General features: G+C 45.2%; 1 protein-coding gene across 2 annotated transcripts in view; it reads right to left on the reverse strand.

The window, feature by feature from the left end:
- Positions 1-27,953, reverse strand: part of LOC138260001 (solute carrier family 22 member 6-B-like) — an 896,476-nt gene that overhangs the window by 392,383 nt on the left and 476,140 nt on the right. For both annotated transcript variants that reach the window (XM_069208048.1, XM_069208047.1), the window contains exon 6: positions 14,972-15,087. In XM_069208048.1, coding sequence (XP_069064149.1) covers positions 14,972-15,087 — 116 coding nt within the window. The remainder of the gene's footprint in view (positions 1-14,971; positions 15,088-27,953) is intronic.

Here is a 27,953-nt window from a genome sequence, read left to right on the forward strand (position 1 = left end):
TAGGGCTTTTGCCACTGCAGGGGCTGTAGTGGTCCTTAAGGGTATAGCTTCAGGATACCTAGTGGCATGGTCCACTACCACAAGGATAAACCTATTGTCTGAAGCTGTTGGAGGGTCAAGGGGGCCAACTATGTCAACCCCTACCCTCTCAAAGGGCACCCCAGCCGCTGGGAGTGGAATTAAGGGGGCCTTAGGTGTGCCATCAGTCTTGCACTGGCTTGGCAGATCACACAGGAGCGACAAAACTCCTTAGTGTCCTCTGACATGTGAGGCCAGTGAAACAATGGAACAAGTCTATCCCAATTTTGTATCAAAACACACAAAAAGAGTTGGGGAGAGAAAAAAAAAAAACCAAGAAGAACCAACCAATACTTTCTCCCTATAACTAGAACTCTCCCCTAGAGAGGACGGAGAAGGTGCCGAGCGAGCGCCTCCTTTGGAGTTTGAGTGACTATAAGGGGACACTCCCCCTCCTTGTGACCTGGGGCCAGTAGGCTCAGGTGTAGGGCCTCCATAAGGTATTTTCCCACAGGTAGGCCCCCGATTTTTATGTTACATCACCCACACTCCCGGTTAGCGGAGTGGTTTATTGGTTGCAATGCATGACTATGAGGGATCCTAGGACCTAAAGAATGCCCCCAGACCTTCCTTGGCTCTTTGCAGTGGGCAGAAACATGTTGGCCAGTAACTTTTAGTTAGGTGACCCAGTGCGTCCTTGTTCTCACAGAGGTGCCCCATCCTTGCTCTTAATCACACCAGCAGACACCACTAATAAAAGTGTACTTTTACACAGGTGACTGACTAGGTGTTTTTACTTCTACCCTAGTATAGCTGGATCCCATATTTTTCCACACAAATTGAATTTACGCACTCCCTCCTGTTTTTTTAACAGTGAGGTTGAGTCTGCCTAGGTGGCACCGTCCTACCTGGGAGGGGCTAGGTGGTCATATGATGAAGCATGACACTATATAGTGTGTGAGACCACCTACTCCGTAAAGGAAACTCCCCTCACCACACAACCCCCCACAGCACCCAACACGGCAATTCATAGTGCGAGTGTGAGGAGCCCTAGGCGCAATCCTTCGTCAGTGGCTCCACAATATAAGTGAACTCCATACTCTTTGTGTTTATTGTCCCAAGTTTTACTCTGGCCCAAATGCCCAGCCACAGGAATATCATGAGCAAAAGTCAGAAGAAACTCCCTACACTGCAAAGGGATGACCAATCTCCTGGCAGCTCCAGGTTTAGGGTATCTTGACCCAGTGTAGAGGAGATTATCTTCCCAATAGACTTTATGGCTATCAGTGATATCCCCAATCCGCTGTTTGACAGCTTGCTGTCTTGAACCCTATAGTGTGGCATAGGTCTGCTGTGCCACACTCAGCTCTTCCCTGGCAGCCCCCCCCCCCTGCACCCAAAAGCTTAGCAGTGTCTTCTGCCAGCTCATCTGGAGTAGGTTCTGCACATGGAGAGGATTCCTCTTCCTCAAAAGGGGAATCTTCTGGAGATGGAGGGATAGTGGGCAAGGATTTACCCTTTCTACCCCTAGCTTTTGGGAGCACTTGGTCCATTGTTCTAGGATCCAAGTTTCCCTGTCCTTTTTGATGTTTGGCCTGAGCCCTGGTTAAAGCAAAAATATGCGCAGGAATGCCCAGCATTGCTGCATGAGCCTCCAACTCCACTTCAGCCCAAGCTGATGTCTCCAAATCATTGCCTAATAAGCAATCTACAGGTAATTCAGTGGCTACCACAACTTTTTTTGGACCAGTAACCCTCCCCCCCCATTTGAGATTCGCAACAGCCATGGGGTGGCTAAGTGTGTTATTGTGAGCATCAGTCACTTGGTACTGCCGACCAAGTAGGTGTTGATCAGGGTGAACCAGTTTCTCTATCACCATAGTGACACTGCCTCATGTGTCCTTGTAGGCCTCAACCTCAATACCATTTATTAGGGGCCGTTGCTTGTACTTACCTATATTAAGGGGATAAGCAACTAAGGTGGCAACGTCAATACCAACATCAGAGGGGGTGATTCTCACCCTGGCGGGCGGCGGAGGCCGCCCGCCAGAGTTCCCCCCTCCAGAATACCGCACTGCGGTCATTAGACCGCTGCGGGTATTCTGGGTTTTACACTGGGCTGGCGGGCGACCGCCAAAAGGCCGCCTGCCAGCCCAGTGTAAAACAACCTTCCCACGAGGACGCCGGCTCCGAATGGAGCCGGCGGAGTGGGAAGGTGCGACGGGTGCAGTGGCACCCATCGCGAATTTCACTGTCTGCAATGCAGACAGTGAAATTCATTGTGGGGCCCTCTTACGGGGGCCCCTGCAGTGCCCATGCCATTGGCATGGGCACTGCAGGGGCCCCCAGGGGCCCAACAACACCCCATACCGCCATCCTATTCCTGGCGGGCGAACCGCCAGGAACAGGATGGCGGTATGGGGTGTCTGAATCCCCAGAAGGGCAGAGGAAAACCGGCGGGAGACCGCCGGTTTTCCACTTCTGACCGCGGCCGAACCGCCGCAGTCAGAATGCCCTGCGGGGCACCGCCAGCCTGTTGGCCGTGCCCCCGTCATTTTAGCCCTGGCGGTCGACGACCGCCAGGGTTAGAATGACCCCCAGAGTCTAAAACAGCCTCTAAGGTCTCCCTAACAATACCAACCCCAACTACATTACCAATGGTGAGCCCAGCTACACCCTTTGATTGGCTATTTGTAGCATTCTTACCACCACCACTGCTATTACTAGGGCCCTAGAGGACGCAGTTGGGGTTGTGGTGGTGGGAGCCTTGGTGTTTTTCTTTGGACAAGTGGAATCACTTGCCCAATGGCCTTTACTCTTACATAAATAACACCATGGTTTATTTTGATTGTTAGAAGAGGATTTGGATCCACCTCCCCCAGAGGATTTTTGTGGGCCCATGAAAACTCAGAATGCTTTTTATCTTTGTCCCCACCCTTGTCAGAAGACTTACCATCCTTCTTCTTGCCACCCTTGTCACCAGCTGTATGAGCTTTTCTTCTCACTCTTGTTCTGACCCATTTGTCTGCCTTCTTTCCCAATTCTTGGAGAGAGGTCAGATCTGAGTCTACCAAGTACTGATGCAACAAGTCAGACACACAATTATTCAAAATATGCTTTCTCAAAATAAGATTGTATAGGCTTTTATAGTCAGTCACCGTACTGTCATGTAACCATCCCTCCACGGCCTTCACTGAACAGTCTACAAAGTCTGTCTAGTCTTGAGAGGACTCTTTTCTGGTATCTCAGACCTTTATCCTGTATTGTTCAGTGGTTAAGCCAAATCCATCTAAGAGTGTATCCTTCAAAACTTTGTAGTTGTTGGCATCACTCTCTCTGACAGTAAGGAGCCTATCCCTAGCCTTGCCAGTGAAAGGTAGCCACAAGATAGCAGCCCACTGCCTTTGAGGGACCAACTGTACCATACAGGCCCTCTCAAGTGCAGCAAACTACTTGTTTATGTCATCCCCTCCTTGTAAGGGGGGGGATTTTGTGCAGGTTTCTTGAATCTGTTTCTCTTACAGGGTGACTATCAAGAACACTGCTGTTGCCACCGTGGAAAACTAACCTCAACTTCTGTCTATCCCTCTCTACATCTAGAGACTATGGCCCTCATTCTGACAATGGCGGGCGGCGGTCGCCGCACGCCTGGCGGGAACCGCCATATGGTCGCTCCGCGGTCGAAAGACCGCTGGGGCCATTCTGACTTTCCCGCAGGGTGCGGCGGGCGCTAGCCAATATAGCGCCTGCCGGCCCAGCGGGAAAGAGGCCTGCAACACTGAAGCCGGCTCCAAATGGAGTCGGCGGTGTTGCAGGTGTGCGACGGGTGCAGTTGCACCCGTCGCGCTTTTCACTGTCTGCTAGGCAGACAGTGAAAAGCATACTGGGGCCCTGTTAGGGGGCCCCTGCACTGCCCATGCCAGTGGCATGGGCAGTGCAGGGGCCCCCAGGGGCCCCAGGACACCCGTTCCCGCCAGCCTCTTCCTGGCGGTTTAAACTGCCAGAAATAGGCTGGCGGGAAGGGGGTCAGAATCCCCATGGCGGCGCTGCTTGCAGCGCCGCCATGGAGGATTTGGCCAACCGGGGGAAATCCGGCGGGAAACCGCCGGACCCGGTTTTCTGACCGCGGCTTTACCGCCGCGGTCAGAATGGCCCAGGAAGCACCGCCAGCCTGTTGGCGGTGCTTCCGTCATTTTAGCCCTGGCGGTCTCAGACCGCCAGGGTTAGAATGACCCCCTAAGTCTAAGGCCAACTGCTGCTATCTCAGCTTCAGTCTGGCCTATTCCAACCTCAGCTTTCTGAGTTCCCTGTCAGGGGTGTTATCCTCAGGGTGGGAGGCTTAGGAAGTCACTGACACAGAGGTGATGTGGGAATTGGCAGAAGTGGACCTGCCTCTAACTGCCTGAACTCTAGTTACCTGGCATTTTGGAGTGAATGGTGCTCTACTGATGTGTGATCCCCTCACAGTACCAGCTTCACTATATGGCCTATGAGCTGTCAGGTCTTTGGAGGAACCCTCCCCAGAGTCCTCAGGGCCCTCCTCTGATTCTACCTGGGTACCCTCCTCCTCTACCTCCTGATCCTGGGATGGGCCAGACTGGTTCTGGTCACTTTCTAGGAGAAGGCTAAGGAGAAGATCTTTGGCAGAGACCCCTCAAACGTTTAAAGTTTAAACTGCCATAAGTTGCCTGGACAACTTTGGGAGTGGCCTCTACTACAGACATCATTGCAAGAAAGAGTTTAGGATAGAGAGAAAAAAGTTTAGAAACTTTTATAGAAAAGAGAAAAACGTTTTCAAACTTTTCAAAAACGTTTTAGAAACTTCCTAAAAAGTTTCTAGAAAGAGAGTTTGACTATTTAGGTTAACTGTGTATATTTTTAGGTATTTGGAAGATGTTTTTCTTATGAAAAGCACCAATGACAAAGTGGTAAAGCAGTTACACGTACTTATCCCACCGCTGCTCCACCAATGTAGGATGCTGGCCTGGCTTATAGTTGGTACCTGATGGTACTTACACCTTGTGGCAGGTCCAGTTATCCCTTATTAGTAGATTAGTAGTGTTCTACCAGCTTAGGCTGATAGAGGTAGCTATAGCAGAGCAGCTTAGGCTGAACTAGGAGACATGCAAAGCTCCTACAATACCACTTATATCATTTAGGTACTATATCATAAGAAACACAATACTCAGAGTTACTAAAATAAAGGTACTTTATTATAGTGACAATGTGCCAAAAATATCTCAGAGGATATACTCCCTTAGGATATAAGTAAAAAACACAAAATATACACACAAACCAAAATCAGGTAAGTAAAACAGTCAGAAAGTAGTGCAAACACTGTAGAATACAATAGGATGCAATATGCCTAGGGGCAACACAAACCATATACTCAGAAAGTGGAATGCGAACCACAAATGGACCCCTAGGCTAGTGTAGTGTGTAGAGGGTCACTGGGAGTGTAACAAAACACTAAGGGTGTCCAAGATACCCCACCCCAAGACCCTGGAAAGTAGGAATAAAGTACTAGTATTTTCCCAGAAACACACTAAACACATGATAGAGGCTTCTGCAAGACCACAATAGACTGCAAAGCACTGAAGATGGATTCCTGGACTGGAGGATCTGCAAAGGAAGGGGACCAAGTCCAAGAGTCGTGAAAGTGTCCAGGGTGGGCAGGAGCCCACTAAAACCCAGATGAAGGTGCAAAATGGCTGCCTCTGGGTGGAAGAATCTGAAGATTTTGCAACAACGGAAGGGGCTAGGAACCTTTCCTTCATGCAGAAGATGTCCCACAGAGTGCTGGAGGATGCAGAGTTGTTTCTTTGGAGAAAGACCGCAAACAAGCCTTGATAGCTGCAAAGATTGCAGTTGAAGAAAAGGGGTGCTGCCCGGGCCCAGGAGGGACCAGAATGTCGCCACTTGGGAGAGGAGACAGAGGGGGCCCTCAGCAATGTAGAGAGCCAATGCAAAAAAAATAGCACCCACATAAGTCCTTGAACATGGGTTCAAGAAGATTGAGTACAGCAGTCATCTCAACACCACAAAAGAGGGTCTCATGAAGCCGGAGGTCAACTCAGCAAGCTGAGCAATGCTGGACCGAGTGCCGGGGACCTGGGCTTGGCTGTGCACAAAGGATTCCTTGGAAAAGTGCACAGAAGCCCTAGCAGCTACAGTCCACGTGGTACACGGGATTACTCTCAAGAGGGGAGGCAAGGACTTACCTCCTCCAAATTTGAACAGTAGGACCACTGGACAGTCTTGGTGACTTGGGTCTACCACCTGTGTTCCACAGACCACGCTCGTCAGGATGAGATGGGTCCCAGAGTACAGGTTATGCTTAAGTTTGGTGCCTGCTGGAGCAGGGGGAAGATTCTGTCAACCTATGGGAGATTTCTTTGTGGCTTCCAGTGCAGGATTAAGGCAGGCACCCCCAAAGCATGCACCACCAGGAAACAGTGAAGAAAGCCGGCAGGATTAGGTGCTACAATGTCGCTGGCAGTCTTCTTGCTACTTGTTGCAGTTTTGCAGGCGTCCTGGAGCAGTCAGCAGTCGATGCTTGGCAGAAGTCAAAGAGAGAGGTGCAGAGGAACTCTCGTGAATTCTTGCAAGTCATTATCTGAGGTAAAGCCCACAGGAGAAACCCTAAATAGCCCTCAGAGGAGGATTGGCCACTTAGTGAGATAAGCATCTATCAGGAGGGGTCTCTGATGTCACCTGCTGGCACTAGCCACTCAGAGGCCTCCAGAGTGCCCTCACAACTCTGCATTCAAGATGGCAGAGGTCTGGGAAACACTGGAGGAGCTGTGGGCACCACCCCTGGGGTGGTGATGGACAGGGCAGTGGTCACTCACATTTCCTTTGTCCAGTTTCACACCAGAGCAGGGACTAGGAGTTCCCTAAACCGGTGTAGACTGGTTTATGCAAGGAGGGCACCATCTGTGCCCTTCAAAGCATTGCCAGAGGCTGGGGGAGGCTACCCCTCCCCAGCCTTTAACACCTATTTCCAAAGGGAGGGGGTGTAACACCCTCTCTCAGAGGGAATCCTTTGTTCTGCCTTCCTGGGACTGGGCTGCCCAGACCCCAGGAGGGCAGAACCCTGTCTGTGGGGTGGCAGGAGCGGTAGCTGCAGAGAAAACCCCAGAGTGCTGGTTTGGCAGCACTCGGGGTCTATAGTGGAGCCCCGGGGATGCATGGGATTGGCACCCCAATACCAGATTTGGCATGGGGGGACAATTCCATGATATTAGACATGTTACATGGCCATGTTCGGAGTTACCATTGTGAAGCTACATATATGTATTGACCCATACGTAGTGCACATGTGTAATGGTGTCCACGCACTCACAAAGTCCGGGGAAATTGTCCTGAACTATGCGGAGGCCCCTTTGCTAGTTCAAGGGTGCCCCTGGACTTAGTAACTTTGCACCTAACCTTCACTAAGTGAAGGTTAGACATATAGGAGACTTATAAGTTACTTAAGTGCAGTGTAAAATGGCTGTGAAATAACGTGTGCGTTATTTCACTCAGGCTGCAGTGGCAGTTCTGTGTAAGATTTGTCTGAGCTCCCTATGGGTGGCAAAAGAGAAGCTGAAGCCCATAGGGATCTCCTGGAACCCCAATACCCTGGGGACCTAGGTACCATATAATATGGAATTATAAGCGTGTTCCAGTGTGCCAATTAGAATTGGTGAAAATGGTCACTAGCCTATATTGACAGTTTTAAAGGCAGAGAGAGCATAAACACTGAGGTTATGATTAGCAGAGCCTCAGTGACACAGTTAGTCACTACACAGGTACACACATTTAGGGCACAAACTATGAGCACTGGGGTCCTGGCTAGCAGGATCTCAGTGAGACAGGCAAAAACAAACTGACATACATGTAAAAAATGGGGTAACATGCCAGGCAAGATGGTACTTTCCTACAGTGTTACACCCTCTCCCTTTGGAAATAGGTGTAACAGGCTGGGGAGGGGTAGCCTCACCCAGCCTCTGGAAATGCTTTGAAGGGCACAGATGGTGCCCTCCTTGCATAAGCCAGTCTACACCGGTTCAGGGACCCCTTGTCCCTGCTCTGGTGTGAATCTGGACAAAGGAAAGGGGAGTGACCACTCCCCTGTCTATCACCACCCTAGGGGTGGTGCCCAGAGCTCCTCCAGTGTGTCACAGGCTTCAGCCATCTTGCTTTGGGCAGTGTCGGGGCACTCTGGAGGGCTCTGAGTGGCCAGTGCCAGCAGGTGACATCAGAGACCCCTCCTGATAGGTCCTTACCTGATAAGGTAGCCAATCCCCCTCTCAGGGCTATTTAGGATCTCTCCTGTGGGTTCTCTTCAGATTCTACTTGAAAGTTTCCAGCAGGAATCCTCTGCAACTACTACTTCATCCTCTGACCTCGCATCAACCGCCAACTGCTCCAGGAATCGCTGTAACATCAACAAAGTATCCAAAAGGGAGACTTTTCCTCTGCAACTTCAGCTCCAGCCATCAACTGTAACAGTTTCCATGGTGTGCACGCTCTGAGGACTCCATGTCTTCACCCTGCACCAGAAGGACCGAAGAAATCTCCCATGGGGTGATGGAATCACTCCGCTGCTGAAGCAGGCACCTTGTAAGTTGACGACCAGTTCTCTTGGACTCCTCTCCTGGCGATGAGCATGCTCCTTGCAACACAAAGGGTGGACCGCATTGACACAGACTGTCCTGAGGTCCTGCTGTCCCAATTTGGAGGAGGTAAAACCTTGCCTTCCCCCAGAACAACAGTACCCCTGTGCACCATGTCTTCTTCACCTCCTGAGGCCTCTGTGCACTATTTGCTAAATTCCTTCGTTCACAGCCTGGCCCAGGTCCCCAGCACACTATCCTGTTATGCTCAACTCGCTGGGTTGTTCTCCGGCGTCGTGGGACCTTCCTTTGTAGTGCTGCACCAACCACATTTTGCACCTCCTTTGTCCCCGTGTGCTGGGACTCCCGTGGGTGCTATCTGGTGCCCTGAGGGCTCTCTGAAGTGCTGAGAGTCCCCTCTTCCTCCTCACAGAGAGTTGGGGCCCCCAGGTCCCTCCTGGGTCCAGATAGCGCCTGTCTGACACAAAATGTGACTTTGCCAGAACCAAGGCTTGTTGGACGAATCCAGTGCCAAAACTCACCTCCATCCAACTTCATGACGTGGAACATCCAGTGCATCATGCAGGAACTGGCTGACATCTTCCTTGGGTGCATTTCTGCAGTCTTCGTCCAACCATGGAGTATTCTTTTGCACCCTCTTGTGGGTTGGCATGAGCTCCTGTCCTTCCTGGAACTTCTTTCGACTTCTGGACTTGGTCTCCTTCCTTTGCACTTCTTCAGGTCCAGGAATCCACCATTTTTTGTTTGTAGACTTGGTTGGTTCTTGCAATAACTCCAATCACAAGGTGTAGTGTGTCCTAAAGAAACTTGCAGTACTTTACTCCTGCATCTTTGGGCTCTGGCCTGGGGTAATTTACTTACCTTTACTGTATTCTTACTCTCTTAGCGATTCTGCACACACTACACTTGTCTAGGGGTGAATTTGTGATTCACATTCCACTTTCTTATTATATGGTTTGTGTTGCCCCTAAACCTATTTTCTCCCATTGCATTCTATAGCATTTCCTACTGTTTGCCCTATACTATGTCTAATTAATTGCCTTATTTTGGTGTCTAGTGTTTATATTGTGTATAATACTTACCTCCAGAAGGAGTATTGCCTCTAAGGTATTTTTGGTACTGTGTGACCCAAATAAACTACCTTTATTTTTGGTAACCCTGTGTAAGATGCACATGTGGAAAACATGTTTCTTGTCTTCAAAAACAGACGCGGAAAACTGCAGCTCATTGGAGCTATTTAATGAGTTATCACTGCAACCGCATCTTGACTAAAAGATGGGGTTTTCTATAAAAACATGCGCACCCACATCATCTCCTCGTGAGAAATTGTAAACACTGCACACGCGGACAGTGCGCGAGATGCTTATGCAAAGGCGGTGCAAGTTTAAATGAGGGTTCAGTGGCAGGAACTCGTTACCAGTGGCGGGCCAGGCGGGATAAGCCTCACCTCATGCAAAGTCAAGAAACGGCACCAGTCCCTGTGAAGGGTGAAGTTTCCAAGTTCCATCTAATGTTACTGCTTCTAATTTAAAAATAAAGTTATAGGTAGTTTAGAGTGTACCATCGAGGACCTTAGGTGAAATTAGTGGCACTTTCCCACAAACTAAATAGAATTTTAATGCAATTTTATGAGGATGATCTGAAAATCCCACAATCAATTTCATTGCAAAGGTGCATCAACTGATTTACAGTTCAGTTACATTTGATCAAAAGTACCAGTCAGGACAGCAAAGACTTTAAACAGGCCCAGAGATTGGCATCTGTCTCTCACAATAACAGGCACTTTGTGGGAGAAGTTATTTGCAAAAGGCGACCTTTCTCAGACAACCAGCAGCAATACAGGTGCCCATAAATGAAAGGGGACTTTACTGATGTGTTTATTTGAGGCCTGCACCTGTCTGATGACACTATCTCCATCTAGAGATTCATGAGGCATGGCTGGCCAAGAGTGGCCCTGCTCGTTAGGGTCCGCCACTGAGTGGTGGTTTCACGGTTTGGCTTTAGGATCTTGTACTGTGATGAGCCCTTTCTTTACAGCTATTTGCATGGTGCCCCCAATTTGGCTGTTGGAGTACTCCCTGTCCTGAATTACAGACGTTCTTCTCTCTTTCACCCGCAGTAGACAACTCATGGTGGTATCCTTTAAGTAGCTAACATTGCTTAGGTACGCATGTGCTTGTCTGAGCCATAAATGTAGAAAGCAGGTGAACCAACCAAGTGCACGAGGTGTTGATAATATTTACTTTCAGTGGGATATTTAAGCATTCCTCGAAGTTTAGTTACCAACCCGACTTCATGGTATGATGCAGTTAAGATGCCAAGCTTAAATGCATACTATAAACCCAAATCACCTCAGTAATAGAACCTGTAGTTTTCAACATGTATGCTGTACAGCATCCATACCAGCTAATCCAGACATCACAAGTTTGTATGTCTGAGTACTGCAAACAGAAGTGTCATATATAATAAATATTGTGTCCTGAACATTGTTTACAAAAATATCGTCCTACTCAATATAAATTCCCTATTATTACCTATCGAGCAATGTGGAGCAAGCAACATTGATCAGGCATTATTAGGCCTTAAAAATACTTTGCAGGGTGATCTTTGGGGCCTAGGGTAAGGGTGTTTTGACAATAAGCTTAATATTTGGGAATTTGAATGCACAGTGGCCAAACATGATATGCTATAAATTTCACTTAAAATTTCTCATCACCTTTTTTCCACTTTTCTAGCTCTCATTTTGTTGCTTTATCCTCTCTCGCTTTTTTCTTATCTCCATTTTCACAAAATATATGTCCCCTCTGTCTTTCACACATTTTGTTTTATTATCCTTTTGTATTTTCATTGAAATTTGTGTCTCTTCCCCATAATTTTCTCCTGTTGCCTCTCGTCTAGCTCTTTTAGTCACCCTTATGTCTCTCCCATTCTCCCACTCTTTTCTTTTCTCTTTTGTTGTCATCTCTCTTTCTTGCACTTCCTCTAGGCAAATATTTTTTTCTTATTTCTATTTTCTTTCTCTGTTTTAGAGGATTTTAGCTCTGGTGGTAAGAGTGATTGATGTGAAGAATTATTTTCTCAAATGCAATTCTGGATATCAATAGGAAGTTTAATAGTATGAGAAGGTATTCTGCTTGGGAAGAAGTGCCTTCAAAGTTCCAATAAAAACAAAACAGCCTTCCTGACAAACAGTGCACTGTTTAATTAAGAGCAGTGATGGCTGGTCACATTTGAAAGTGGAGGGGAGTAAAAGTTGGGTATGACTTTTATGTAGTGAGTGAAGCAAGCAAGTTTAAATGACAAACGTGGGGTCCAAGGTAAGCCCTCCTACCAAGAAAAAACTGAAAGAAGATTGACAAATGGTGCATTTGAAAGCAAAAGAATTTAATGAGAAAGCAAGTTTTATTAAGCAGTGGGGACGTATAGTTTTGAAATGCTTAACACATTAAAAACTGCCCCATATCTTACTGCATTTATACGCTCACAACAACTTCAGGCCTTTTAAAGTGTGTGCTTGCTCAGTGTCTTGCACTGCATGCACCATTATCTTTGGAAGAAATTCCCTAACCAGGCATAAGAAGCACCCACAACTGCTGGCTGCAATCAATCATACAGAAATATGTGCAGACAGATCTTTAAGTGGAATGAAAAAGGTGGGGGCTCTCTAAAAGGGAACATGTAAAATACATTTCTGTGATTCCCATAGTGTGCCACCCAGCCTGTATTTTGGTTACTCTCTGAGATGTTATTAGATCCAGAAATATGACACAACAACTGACTTACATCTAAAACCTGTCAGTACTATTGGCTTTGTCAATGGTTTTTAGCTGTTTAAGATAAATGAGTAACAACAATGATTAGTTATAAATAATTAGCTTTGAAAATGTTTCAATTCTGAAATTGTGAGACTGTGAACTAAATATTATTGAGGCCTATGGAAGGAGTATGGCCTTCAGTTATGTGTGATTTACTTTATATGTGGGAATCACAGAAATGTATTCTACATGTTCCTATTTAGAGGTCCTATATTTTACTTCACTTTCTATTGTCCCTGGTCACAGCTGGAATCTTAAGCAGCTCTTAAAATTATCTCCCTACCTTAAGGAAAATATAACACATGCAAAAGCTAATTTGAAGGAAAGTCTTGTGTTTTTTGGTGTATGTTATATGCATTCAAATTTGGGTACACAATTAGTTTAAACAAACATAGCGGCTGATTTAGACTGTGGTGGAGAGATGGTACCCTGTCAGGATGGTGGAGGATATCACCCACAGTATCCCAAGGGACGGTCACCTGACAAACCTAGAGTTGTCTTTCAGTGGCACAGACAACACTGACAGGCATCGCTGTTATCGCGGTTTCGGTCAATGTTATAAAAATTTGACAGACAGCTCTGTCAAACTTTTACAGTTTTAATTTTTTTTGAAAACATACTCTCAAAAAGGAGTTTGTTGTTGAAAAATGAAAAACTAATGACCCCCACGCTATGAGAGCGTTCTTCCTTCAAGTGCGCAGGGGTCATTATTTTCTTACTGTCCCTCACCATTAGGTTTTACCTCACAGTGATGGACAACAAGAAAAAGCCATCCCACAGCCTATTCTAAATTGGCTGTGTGGGAGGATGCCTAACGTCTGACTGTTGCGAAAGAGTAACCTCTCCTCTAAACTTTAAATCAGCTCTACAGTTTCTTAGGAAACTCTGTCCGAAACTATTGGGCTCATTTTGACCTCACTGGTAAAAACCACCTACTGCAGCGCCAATGGCAGCCAGAAGACCTTTGCCACGGCTACCAGCCATCCTCTGAATTATGACCACAGCCAGATTTCCGCCAGAAGGAAGGCAGAAATCCTAGTGGGCCATGCCAGTGGATGGTGGTAAGGTGGCGCTGCTGCCAGCAGCAGCGCCATGCCAGTAGACCGCCGCCAGCCATATTATGAGAATAATACGGCCTGGTGGTGTTCTGCTGGCGTATGCTGCTGCTGGCAGCAGCGCCCTGTCCTGTCTCATGCCAGAGGAACCACTGACTACAAGTAAGTCGGGTGCTCCGACAGGAGAGGGGGGTGGGGATTGTTGTGTATGTGTGGGCGGCTGTGTATGTATGTTTGTGCATGCGTGTATAGGGGTGTGTGTTGTGTGTGTGTGCATGTATGGATGTGTGAGTGCGTGTACATTGAGTTGTGTGAATGCATGTGTGCGTGTATGTATGTAAGTGTGTGTGGATGTGTGTGTGAATGGATGTATGCATGCGTGGATGAATGTTGGAATGGGTGTGGGTGTGCGTGTGTGAAGGGAGCGGCATGTATGAAGGGGGGCTCTGGAGAGGAAGTGGGAGTGGGGGAGAAACCTGGGGAGATAAGGGGGGTAGGGGAGACCCCTATCAGTGACAAGGAAGGGATTCCCTGTCACTGATGAAGCCTACCGCCATGGTTTTCGTGGCAGCAAGGATGCCACGAAAACCATGGCGGTAGGAGGGGTCACAATCCCACAGACGGGCAAGTGACGGCTGCCGGGTTGGAGAGTAAACTCTCCAGCACCGCCAGTCGTTACCGCCGTGGCGGTCGGTGTGGTACATTGGCTGTTTGGTTTTAGCCAAACCGCCAATGTCATAATATGGAGAAAAGTACTGCCAGCCTGTTGGCAGTACTTTCCTCCATATTTACGCTGGTCCAGCCCTTAAATGCTTCTCCCCAACACCACCACACCAGCTAAACCAGAGAAATGTGAAAAGAACATTTAGAAGTTGTTTTGACTATCCAAGGTCCATGTGCATTGTAGCAACAACTTTTAAATGGTGCAGCTAATGTGTAAAGCAAACATTTAGAGCATGTGTGCTCTAAATGATAATACTTTGGTGCAAAAGTTCTAAAGAAGTTGGAGATGGCTTTCAATTGCAACCTAATACTTTCCCAACAAAAAGCTCCCTGTTAAGCTGATCATATAAGACACTTTTCTACCTTCTTTCAGAAAATCGATGGACACAAGTAGTAGACTTTAGACATGAAACAGGTCGCATTTCCACCGTCAATACTTTCTTCATCAGCACACAGTGTGGTGGGGCCTCACAGCCTCCTGCTCTCTCATCTTCTGGCTGTTTAGACCAGTGTTAGATAGTCCTTAAAGTGGAGTACTATGGGGGCCTAGGCCTCTCAGGCCACTACAACTTGAAAACTATGCTCCCATCTCGATCATTTCCAGTGTGGCTGCATGTGTCATATCTTATCAATAGAACCAATGCAAAGGGGCTTCAACCATTTATGGCTTTCCATGTCCACCCAGCATCCCTTTGCCTCTCCACATCACTCCCCACAATAATACAAATCAAACTCTTACCATGCTAAGGTGAGACAAAATGTGATTCTACGCAGTGCAGGCGTGCGCATGAGGTCCACCGCAGTGTAGGTTGATTTGACAGATCTGATATCTTGCTTCATGTTGAATTTTAAGATCTGTATTGGAGGCAAAGAGCAAATTGGGTCACAAACCAAAGTTGTTGCAACTGGCCTGGCGGGATACTCATATTCAAAATTAGGGTCGCCATTGAGTTCCCAGTCATCAGGCCGCTGTATGCCAGATGTACTACACATGGATTCAGTCAAGATTGTTGCAAATTGCTCTCTGACTTTTACCAAATTAATTCTGTTTTTGCTAATCCACCTATGTCCTAATAAGTCAGTTTGCAAAAACCTTATTTGCAGTGTGTCATAATGTGACCTAGGTCATTAATATCAATGAGTTAGACTGCAAATTGGGATCATTATGAATCGTAGGCATCAGAGGTATGGTGGCCTGTGAGGTCCGCAGACCACAATGTCTATGATGGTTTTTAATAAAGAATTCTGTGTGAAACTGCATTCCATTTTCCTTTAAGACAAATTGGATGCATTTAAAAAAGTAAAGATAATTGTAACCAACATTTTTTAAGAGTTGGGAGTGGCCTCTTAGAGACCCCTTCCCCGTTTGTGAATGGCTTTCCAAAACATTTGTGTAATCAGCAAAGCATTAATGTTTTGCAAGTGGATTGTGGTCTCAAAACATCAATACATACCATTCGGAATCAGTATTAGACGGGATGCCCTAAACACACCCCTTCCAAACCCAAATTGCAATTCTGCAATGTGCCATTAAATCCCAATTTTGGTTTCAGACATACCAAAAGGCCTTTTTGTGTTTGCAATCTGCCTATCCTGCGAATTGGACCTTTAGTAAATGGAACAATGCTTTGTACATCTGGCCCAAGTTTCCATTTCTTGGTTTCAATTGAATTGGAACCAAGACGTCCTGAAGATGTGGAGCAAATTTGGATCCCTCTTTAATTAGTATACTAGTGGGAAATTGAAAATACTATTGATAGTGGTTCTGCAAAAAAAATACAAACTATTCTCCTAATAGAAAGTGTAATGTTCACCACATCATGTGCATTTTATCTACGCATTAAGCATTGACAAAGCCAATAGTGACATTGAATAGTGCATATTCACTGAGAAACACCCCATATAGGTGAACATAGACAATAAATATGCACACAAACCAGCAAACCCATAGGAAACCCTAACAGGCATACAAGCACCCATGCAGCAGGCCAATAGTCAGTCATACATAACCCTGGACAGAAGTGACCGGAATTAGATGTGCATCAATATTGCAGTGGATAATGTGCAGCAGAGTACACACAGGATTCAGGACAAGGGAGCAAAGCGTGATGTGCAAAGGGATCACGAATGGTGTAGCTCAGGAGAGCACTGAGGGTTATGAATCACATAGCTCAATGAAACACAAGTAGTGTTGATCAATAGAGCACTGGGTGTTGTGAATCACTGTAATGTGCTTTATGGACTCATCAGTGGTGTAAATCAGGGGTAACTGGGTGTTGTGAACCATATGAGCACTCATTAATGTGTTTATAAATGCACAAGTAGCACGGGGAGGTAGTGTAAATTAAAGTAGCAATCAGTAATGTGCTTCATGGGAGCACACGTGGTGTGTATCAGGGGAACACTGGTTGTTACGAATCACAGGAACACTGAGTAATGTGCTTTATGAGTGCACAAGTGGTGTGATTCAGGTGCTATATTTATCAACAGTTCATGCAACCCAGTGCATCAAGCGCCCTTCCTGTGCTGCGTAACAGTGAGAAGGCCGGAAAGCACCATATTTATGATTAACATTATATGGTGCATTCCTGCTCTATGCCTGTGCTATTACACAAACTGCTGTCTAGCGCCAACACAGGCAACCTTGCACCACAGTGCAAGGGTGCCTGCATTGTAGGCAGAATTATTTTTGTGAAGCACCTTCCTCACACAAAAACAATCCTCAGAGGCATTTTCTTCTTTCTAAGTCTGCAGCGGAAGTCTGGGAATGTGTCAGAATCCATGGGTGGATGAGTGGGAATACCCACACCCATGGCACACAGCTAATATATGCTAATGTGTGCTATGGAAAGACACTGATGTGCCCCAAGTTACTTGTAACACCATCAGTCTACACTGGGTTTTGACCAGTTGCAATTTACATGCTGGGATTTTCATGAATATATTTACAATGTCAATAGCGTAGATAGTATAATTCCCCCATGTGCCTAATACGCTGTAATTTACTTAAATTGTCATGCATGAGTAAGTTCACACAGATAGATACTCAAAAACATACTTACCGTGATGTTGAAAATGTTCTGTTGGATTAAATTGTCCAGTATTAGGAACAAATAAAATGTATCTTAACTAATAATTTGACATGTTTTCCTTTTCTTTGTCCCACCCATAGCAATTGTGTTGCCTGTTTAAATTTGATAGTGAATCATGTAAATAATGATATAATCATTATACACAGACACACTCACAAATAGTGATGCATTTAAGTAAAGCTGGTGCACTGAAAATGTGATTCACCATTTACTAGAGCAAAATCGACAGGAAGATGGCTTGGTGAGTTAATATTTAGTGCTGTGTACATATATGTTAGGATAGTAAAGTCCCTCACATTGTAACGGGCATGTAGCCTTGCCCTGAGTGCACATCCGCAATGATGACTGGATCTCTGGTGCTGATTTTAATGTCATTGGCAAAATTATGCATACTCACCATGATATAGGCCTGCCTCAAGGATTGTGGCCGTTTTAGACCTGGACGGGCATCCAAAGTGTTGAAAGGCTACTGTCTTTTCCAAGAATTAAGTTATACAAGCTCATTGGTAGCAGCGTATTGTGCAGTGATCAGTAGAAATAAACATGCTTTTTCACCTGTCTCACTGGAAGGAGGCCAGAGGCTCACTTGTGTGAGTTCTGCTGCTATGTGCTTAATTCAACCTTGCCTACATCAAGTTAGCTTATAGTACTATGAATTGTTTGTGTGTAGTATGCATGTGCTGAGTTTATGTGTGCCTGGGAATGGTACAATACATGGGTGATTCTGGGTTACATTTTGCGAAACCCATTGTTGGAAAATGGCCCTCTCTGAACCTTTTGCCTTCCTCCTCCTCGTTTTCTAACCTTGTTTTGTTGGCTTTAGGACTCTGAGCCATTTACCAATGCTAACCAGTATTAAAGTGCATTTACCCTCTCCCCTAAAGATGGTAACATTGGCTCATACCTAGTTGGCATATTTCATTTACTTAAAACTCCCTAGTAAAGTGAACTACATGTGCCGAGGGCCTGTAAATTAAATGCTACTATTTGGTCTGCAGCACTGATTGTGCCACCCACAAAGGTATCCCCTTAACCATGTCTTAGGCCTGTGTGCAAAGCCTGTGTGTGCAGTGTAACACTGTCATGCCCATCTGGCAAGTAAACCCTCTTGCCAAACCTAAACCTTTCCTTTTTAGACATATAAGTCACCCCTAAGGTAAGCCCTGCATAACAGGTCAGGGTGCAGTGTGTTTAAGAGGCATGATAAATAATTTTAAACTTTACATGTCTAGATAGTGAAAAAGTCAAATATTTATTTTTCACTACTCCAAGGCCTATTTCTCCAATTACCTAAAATTGGGATTACCTTATTAAGTGTAATTTCCAATTGGGACAAGATAAATATTTTGAGGTTGATGGCCCTAGATTCAAAGTTTACAATTAGAACTTATGGTGAAGTTGAATTTTAAGTTGCAAGTCTAAAAATTCCACTTTTAGAAAGGGGCAGTTTCCTTCCTTAAACCATTCAAAAGGAACTTAGGTGTGCCTGATCGGCCATTCACTTCTTGATGGCCCATCACCAGGCTGATGGGTGCTCCTGGGCTAGATGGGGGGGGCGGAGAGGGTAGCTGACACTTGCACCTGAAAGGGCTGGGCCTGTCCACACAAAAAGCTGCATACACCACTGCAGTGAGTCTGGGGCCAGGGCAGGCAAGGCAGAGCCCTCTTGTACTTCAAAGCTTTCATTTGAAGTATTCCCCACTTCAAAGTCATAACTGGGTATAAGTACTGGACCCCTGATACCACCAACTCCCTACACTTCTGGACCTGTGGATAGTCTGCCAGGAAAAAGTGCTACTATGCTGCTTCAAAGACTGTCACTCTGCTGGACCCTGCTGGACCCTGCTGGATTCTTCTGGATCCTGCTTGACTCCTGCATTGTTGAGGTGAAATGCTGCCTGCTGCCCTCCTGACTGTGAGTGACAAGGACTGGACCTGCATTTTTCAATCCCAGATTCAAAGTGACTCCAAGGGCTTTCTGGCTTGCCTTCTGTTTTCTGAAGTCTCGGGGACACAAAAGACTTCCAACACACCTGCTACAACTCCTGGACATGTCTTCTGCCAGCTACTGACCGTCAAGGGGCACCCCTCCTGTCCTGGGACCTTAAAGTGATTTTGCTGCTCCTGAAATCCAGCTTTTGATGTTTTTGCGATGTCAAACAGGCCCCTCTCGCACCCGAACCGCACCGCTCTCTGGAAGAATCAGCGCGAGCCGCTGCAAGTTCATCCCTTCGCACAGCAAGCATCACTGCTCATGACTGCAAGGTTCCATGCCACCCATTTGCGACGGCCAGAGAATTCTTCATGCCCACCGACCTCTGCCAGCAACACTCTCCTTGCTCCTCGTGAACTTCTTCCATGCCAATGGGACTTCTGGATCAACTCCAAGAAGGTAAAACTTCAGCATGACTTACCTGGTGCTGTATCCATCCCACACTCCATTGTGGTCGGCCTGAACTTTTGGATTTACCCATGTATAGCATGACCAGATATCCTGACGTTTATCCTTTTAAGAACTATATTGCATTTTATTTCTTAAAAAATCATATCTCAACTTCTACTTATTGGATTTTTGTTGTTTTGGTCTGGTTTTACTCTTAAAATTAAACTCTATTTTTCTAACCAGGTGATGTGTCTTTTTGTGTGGTGTTGTCACAGTTTTACTGTTTGAAGTATTGCACAAATACTTTACACATTGCCTCTTAAGTTAAGCCTGACTGCTCTGTTCCAAGAGGATGAGCACAGGTTAAATTTTAGAGTGTATCTGACTTACCCTGACTACAGTTGTGGTTCCTATTTGGACAAGGTGCATACTTCTGCCAGCTAGAAACCCACTTCCTAACACAGAGGGCTAACTGGAAGAGCATGAGAAGCTAGAGGGATTCCCCCAATCAGATTCGTGGATTGCTGCATTCCTATGAACTGGATGAGACGTGCACATACTGGAGGAAGGAGAAACAAGCTGTCCAGCACACTTCAAAGGGTGCTCTGTGATTTAGAGGACAGTCACAGAAAAAAGCCAGGCACATCACAAAAAAGGAGATGGGGCTGATAAGAGAATGTTAAAGAGTGAACTGGACTTCTGTGGTAAGCTTTTGATACACATATAACTGTGGCTGACAGCCAGGTGTGAACCTCTAGTCACTCGCATGGCCTATGTTTTGGGGCTGTCAGATTTGGAGTTGCTCCTGTTGTGACAGACTGCTCTCTGGAGGAAGATCAGAGCAGAGAAATGGGCACTTCAAAAGGAAGCACACTTCCAATAAAACTTCAAAGACTCAGACCCTAAATCACATTTGGTGTCGGGAAATGAACTGTAAAAAGGAGCTGTCTAAGCCCCTAAGATTGCCAACTTTCACGCAGTCAGGCTGTGAATGAAGGGGAAATTCTGCAAGACTTCTGCCTATGACTTTGACTGACGGTTAAGGCCCACCAGACTCCCATATGGGTGAGGGGACGTTAACCAGGGAAATTTGCCCCAGGAGCACCGGTGCTTGCCTGCATGCCAAGACCAGTGAGCCCTGTGAGAAAAAGGAGAACAATGGAGGGAGTAAGTTTCCAGTGGGGGATCCTGGAGAGTAGATGGCTGTAGTGATGTGTGGAAAAATGGCTGCCACACCAATGGGGTCATTGCCCACATGCAGGTTCAAGTCAGTAACTCCATATGCCAGGCCGATCAGGCTGTTGCTTGTGTGTGGTGTGTAAGTCAGTGACATCGTATGCCAGAGGGGTTCACCATGACATTAACTGTTCTGGGCAGGCAGTTTCCCGTGAGCAGTGTGTAAGTGGGAGACCCCAAAAGCCAGAAAGGGACGCTGTGGATGAGACTCAGTGGCCTGACTGATTCAATACTAGAGTCATGACCTCAGGGGACTGTGTGTATTATCTGTGTATGCTATATTTCACTTTGAGGTTGTACACAAATACTAATTTTGTCATAAAAGACTTTTCCCTGAGAAGCCTTGTACTGCTCGACTCGCGCTACCACTGAGAGAAAAGTGCTCAGTCAGCCTGGATCCATAGTAGGCCGGGCCCTGGCACATCAGAAGCATAAACCTCACCACCTCAGTTGGTGGGGCCAGTAGCTCCTTCTTACCCCGTGGTCCTCTGAAAGGGTTTCTGACTATATATATATATATATATACGGGTGAACATTTTCATATATGCAAATTCTCTATATGAGAAAACCTAGATTCCACTCTGGTATAACACCAGGACAATATGGTGCTTTTGTTTTTGTACACTCGGGGAATTATGTTAGGTCATCGGCGCTGTCAGCGACTCTTGGGATTTAAACTCTGTTGTAGATACGATTGTTGGCTGAAGCGTGTCATGTGGTAAAATAAATGGCAATACCCTGGCTGCCTGAGCGAGTGCATTTTACTTTGGGGTGTTTTGGACTATGGAGATTGATTAGCCAGTGATCTGAGGCTATATATATATACATATGAATATGTATATTCACTGGAAAAAACAAAGGTTACAGAGACATTATAGTTAGGTTTTGAATTTACTCGTACGAAACCCTAGAAATTCACCAGTTACAGTTATAGTTATTTCAAGTAACTCATTCTCGTGACTTAAGGTAACTATAACTTGCACCCCAGACATGCACAGTTTTTCAACGATAATTTTACAACAAATGTTACAGTGATAATAGCAATGGTGTTATAAAAGATGTTATGAGTGCTGTAATATCTGGGGTGATACGTAGTGCATGGCCAAGGCATGAGTTATAGTTACCTCATGGCACGAGTTCTTGTAACTGTCTATACATAACATCATAAATCAAAAACATGTTTTCTTTCAAACCACTGTCAACATCAGGACAGTGCGTGCTCTACGGGCGACGTAAATGCCAAAACCCAGTCCTTATGCAAAGTCATATTTCATGCATTGTGTTTCTATGCAGTATGTTAACCTTGTGCATTGCAGAGCATTTACCTTGAAAAGTCATTAATGCGGTTTGTAATTCATTGTTCATTTGCAAGGCTTGTTTGCAGGACTACAGGGGGTGGTCCTTTATTCAATGACTTTCTAGAAGCCTTTCTTGCAGGATGGTTGGGTGTGGCTTGTGGGCAGGGCTTGGCTCTGTATAAGGGAGCCATCCCAGCTCCACATCCTCACTATTCAGAGGTCCCGGTGCAGAGCAGCAGCATTTTCCAGAGCTCCTGTTCCGGAGGCCTATACAGTCATTTCCAGGCCTGCCCACGTTTATTTGGTGATCTTCTAGCAAGGCGGTAAGGCGGAGGTCAGGTTAGGCCCCCGACTCCGTATTCCAGTGACACTCGAGTTTTGGGCCTAAACTTAAAATCGCGTGTGCGATTGTTTTTATGGCATTTGTATTGTGAATTCCGAATCGGCAACAGTTTGCTTGATTCATTCCAGGCATTTACTTCTTGCTGTTCAGATCGGCAGTGTGCGCGATCATTTCATGGCATTTGTATTGTGAATTCCAAATCGGCAAAAGTGTGCGTGATTCATTCCAGGCATTTATTTCTTGGTATTCAGATCGGCAGTGCGCATGATCATTTCATGGCATTTGTATCATGCATTCCGAATTGGCAACATTGAGCGATTCATTCCAGGCATTTACTTCTTGGCATTCAGATCGGCAGTGCGCGCGATCCTTTCATGGCATTTGGTTCTTGATAATAGAATCAGCAACAATGTGCGCAATTCTTTCCCAGCATGAAACTCTTGAATCATCAGATCGGCAGTGTGCGCGATCGTTTCATTGCAAGTGAATCTCGATGTTCGAAATGGCAACCGGGTGCACGATTCATTCCTGGTGTTTAACTTTTGAAATACAGATCGGCAGAGTGCACAATCATTTCTAGACATTGAAATCTAGATGTGCAGTTTGATTAAGGTGCATAATATTCCCTGAGCATTTGAGTCTTGAAACTCTTAATCAGAGAGTGACGGAGCAGTGTTATTCATGGTTCTAGTACAGTTCATTCATGCAGAGAAAAAAAAATGTGCTCTTTAATTCTTGCTACAATGCAGAGATTATTCTAAGAAGTATTTGGAGAGAGTTTATTGTTCAAAATATAATATGTTAATTTTGGAATGTTCATAAGAAAACCTTGCATAACCTTTCTTGATTTTCAGGTACCTAGATTCTTGAGGCCTAGTTATAGTGAAGCCTTAGGCCATTCATGTTTTCAGCATAAGTGTTTATTTGAAACAAAACTTATTGAAAGCCATTGTGATTAATCTTGCAATTGTGTTGTTTAACTTTTGCTTCCACAGGTCTTCTTCCCCACTGTTCCCAACCCAAAACCCGGAAAGTCATATTCTCCTCCATCTTGTGTAATGAAAAATGTCTCCAGACATCAAGAGTCACAAAAACTTGCAAAGCTCACGTAGCAACAGCTGCTGAAAAAGATGTAACGCTGCCCTGGCAGTACTCATCCTATCTAGATGTTTTTGATGAAAGAGAAGCAGAAACCTTGCCACCTCACAGACCATATGACTGCCAAATTGATCTAATTCCTGGTGCTATACTCCCTAGCTGTTGTGTGTACCCTTTGTCAGAACACAAAAATCAACACCTAAGAAAATACTTAGATCAATTTCTAGCTAATGGCTTTATTCGTCCTTCCAAGTCTCCTGCAGTATCTCCTCTTTCTTTTTGTCCCCAAGACTAATGGGGATCTTCAAACTTGCATAGACTATAGAGGTTTGAACAAAATCACAGTCAAGAACAAGTACCCATTACCTCTGATTCCTGTCTTGTTGGATCAAGTTAAAAAAGCAAAAATCTACAGAAAGTTAGACTTAAGAGGTGCTTACCAATTAGTCAGAATGAGAGAAGGCGATGAATGGAAAACTGCTGTTAAAACCCAATATGGTCTGTCTGAATACACAGTCATGCCCTTTGGACTTTGTAACGCTCTAGCAGCATTTCAATTCTTTCTGAATGACATCCTTAGAGAGTATCTAGACCTATTTGCAATAGTCTACATCAACAATATCTTAATCTATTCAGACAATGAAGTCGAACATGTACAACATGTCAAGAAGATTCTCACAGCCCTTTGAAAGCATAATCTGTATTGCAAATTAACCAAATGTGAATTCCATGTTACCATTGTTGAGTTCTTAGGAGTCATCCTTAACCCCCAAGGTATGGTCATGGCAGAAAGAAAAGTGCAAGCAGTAGCTGATTGGCCCACTCGAAATACTGTTTGAGATGTTCAGTGCTTCCTAGGTTTTACAAACTTCTCTCGTAGGTTCATAGATAATTTCCCGCAGACAGTGGCGCCAATCAGCAAGTTGTTGAGAAAGAAAGAACCATTTGTATGGTCCCCTGAAGCTGACAGAGCCTTTTCAACCTTAAAGGAAGCTTTCTCCACTGCCACAGTCTTGACTCACCTGGACGTTGAGCATCCATTCATATTGGAAGCAGATGCTTCAGATGTGGCCATTGGTGCAGTGTTATCACAACGAAGTAAAGATACTGGTCAACTACATCCTGTAGCCTACATGTCTCGAAAGCTGAACAAAGCAGAACAAAATTATGTTATTGCTGAGATAGAGCTTCTGGCAATCCATGATGCCTTCAAAGAATGGAGACACCATTTGTTAGGCGCCAAACACACTATCACAGTATATACAGATCACCGCAATCTCCAGTTCATGATTTCAGCTAGACTTTTGACTCCTCTGCAACTCCGATGGATGCTGTTTTTTGCCGAGTTTGATTTTGTGGTAACCTTCTACCCTGGAAAAGATAATCGCAAAGCGGATGCTTTGTCCTCTCAAGATTCTACTATGTTACCTGCAATTCAGTCTCCTAGGTCTATCATTGCTCCAGACAAGGTTCTTTGCATCATAAAAACCGAAGACTTTTTTGAAGAAATCCGTAATTCCTTCTCCATTGAGAAATGCCAAAAATGGGCTCAAGCAGATCGCAAAAGGTCAATCAAACACGGACTGCCTCTCCATGATGCCCGTTTATTTGTTCCATCTACCAAGTTGCGCAAGTTGGTATTTCATTGGTTGCATGTTATACCTACGGCAGGTCATCCAGGTATTCCTAAAACTCTTGAATTAGTTAAACGCTACTTTTAGTGGCCTACTTTCATAAAAGACATCAAACAGATGGTAGCTAACTGTGAAGTTTGTGCTCGCATGAAGTCAAGTCATTCAAAGCCAAAAGGTTTGTTATATCCTCTCCCAACTCCACTTCGACCTTGGGAGCACATCTCATTAGACTTTATTACTGGTCTACCCATTGTTCAACATCACTCAGTAATCCTTGTGGTGGTAGATAGACTCACGAAATATGCACATTTCCTTACTTGCAAGAAATTGTCCACCTCCAGTGAACTGGCAACAATCCCTTTAAATCGAGTGGTCCGATATCACGGTTTACCAAAAGTGATTCTCTCCGATCGGGGATCACAATTTGCCTCTAACTTCTGGAAAATGTGGTGCAAAACACTTCAAATCACTTCTACAGTGTCTACCAATCACCATCTTCAAACGGATGGCCAAACTGAGCGATTAAATCAGACATTGAAACAATACCTACGTGCTTATGCTGAGGAAGCACTTCATTCTTGGACATCGATGCTTTGGTGAGCTGAACTAGCCTATAATAACTCGTATCATACTTCCATTGGTGTCACTCCCTTTTTTGGTATGTTTGGCTTTCATCCTGCTACCCTGCCAATCACGGTTCCACAAGAAAGTACACTTACACCAGCCATGTCAGAGACGATTCAACAAATCCATCAAACCCGGAAAAAAATTCAGCAACACCTTGATAAAGCTAAACAAACATATAAAAAGCACTATGACAAGAAACATTGTGAAGGACCCCAATATAAGCCAGGTAATAGAGTTTGGCTTTCCACACGTAATATTAACTTCAAGAAAAAGTATATGTTTAATCCCAAATTCATAGGTCCTTACACAGTTCTTCAACAAATCAATCCAGTGACCTATAAACTGCAGTTACCAAGGTCACTACGTATTCATCCAGTATTTCATACTTCACTCCTGAAAAGGGCTGTCCAAAAAGTCTGCTGCCAACCAGCTCCAGTTCTAGTACAGGGAGAATTGGAATACGAAGTTAAACAGGTGCTGGATTCAAAATTTAGAGATAGTAATCTCTGGTATCTAATATCTTGTAAAGGTTACGGTCCTGAGAGCAATTCATGGGTCTCAGCATCTGACATTCATGCTCCACGACTAGTTAGGCATTTTCATCACCTACATCCAGACAAACCAGGCCCTAAAGCACGTTTGGGAGGGGGGGAGTACTGTCAACATCAGTACGGGCGACGTAAATGCAAAAACCCAGTCCTTATGCAAAGTCATATTTCATGCAATGTGTTCCTATGCAGTATGTTAACCTTTTGCATTGCAGAGCTTTTACCTTGAAAAGTCATTAATGCTGTTTGTAATTCATTGTTCAGTTGCAAGGCTTGTTTGCAGGGCTACAGGGTGTAGTCCTTTATTCTAAGACTTTCTAGAAGCCTTTCTTGCAGCATGGTTTGGTGTGGCTCGTGGGCGGGGCTTGGCTCTATATAAGGGAGCCAGCCCAGCTCCAAGTGCTCACTATTCAGAGGTCCCGGTGCTGAGCAGCAGCATTTTCCAGAGTTCCTATTCTGGAGGCCTATCCAGTCATTTCCAGGCCTTCCCTCGTTTATTTGGTGATCTTCTAGCAGGGCGGTAAGGCGGAGGTCGGGTTAGGCCCCTCAGTATTCCAGTGACACTCGAGTTTTGGGCCTAAACTTAAAATCGCGTGTGCGATCGTTTTCATGGCATTTGAATTCTGAATTGGCAACAGTGTGTGCGATTCATTCCAGGCATTTACTTCTTGGCATTCAGATTGGCAGTGCGCTCGATCATTTCATGGCATTTGTATCGTGAATTTCGAATCGGCAACAGTGTGCGCGTTTCAGTCCTGGCATTTACTTCTTGGCATTCTGATCGGCAGTGTGCACGATCCTTTCATGGCATTTGGTTCTTGATAATAAAATCGGCAACAGTGTGCGCGATTCTTTCCCGGCATTAAACTCTTGAATCATCAGATCAGCAGTGTGCGCAATTGTTTTATTGCAAGCGAATCTCGAATCGGCAACAGGGTGAGCGATTCATTCCTGGTGTTTAACTTTTGAAATACAGATGGGCAGAGTTCGCAATCATTTCTAGACATCAAAATCTAGATGTGCAGTTTGATTAAGGTGCATAATATTCCCTGAGCATTTGAGTCTTGAAACTCTTAATCAGAGAGTGACGTAGCAGTGTTATTCATGGTTCTAGTACAGTTCATTCATGCAGAGAAAAAAACATGTGCTCTTTGATTCTTGCTACAATGCAGAGATTATTCTAAGAAGTATTTGGAGAGAGTTTATTGTTCAAAATATAATATGTTAATTCTAATTCTGGAATGTTCATGAGAAAACCTTGCATAACCTTTCTTGATTTCTAGGTACCTAGATTCTTGAGGCCTACTTATAGTGAAGCCTTGGGCCATTCATGTTTTCAGCATAAGTGTTTATTTGAAACAAAACTTATTGAAAGTCATTGTGATTCATCTTGCAGTTGTGTTGTTTAACTCTTGCTTCCACAGGTCTCCTTCCTTGCTGTTCCCAACTCAAAACCCATTCC

The sequence above is a fragment of the Pleurodeles waltl genome, chromosome 9 (genome assembly GCF_031143425.1).
Source record: "Pleurodeles waltl isolate 20211129_DDA chromosome 9, aPleWal1.hap1.20221129, whole genome shotgun sequence".
Classification (NCBI taxonomy): domain Eukaryota; kingdom Metazoa; phylum Chordata; class Amphibia; order Caudata; family Salamandridae; genus Pleurodeles; species Pleurodeles waltl.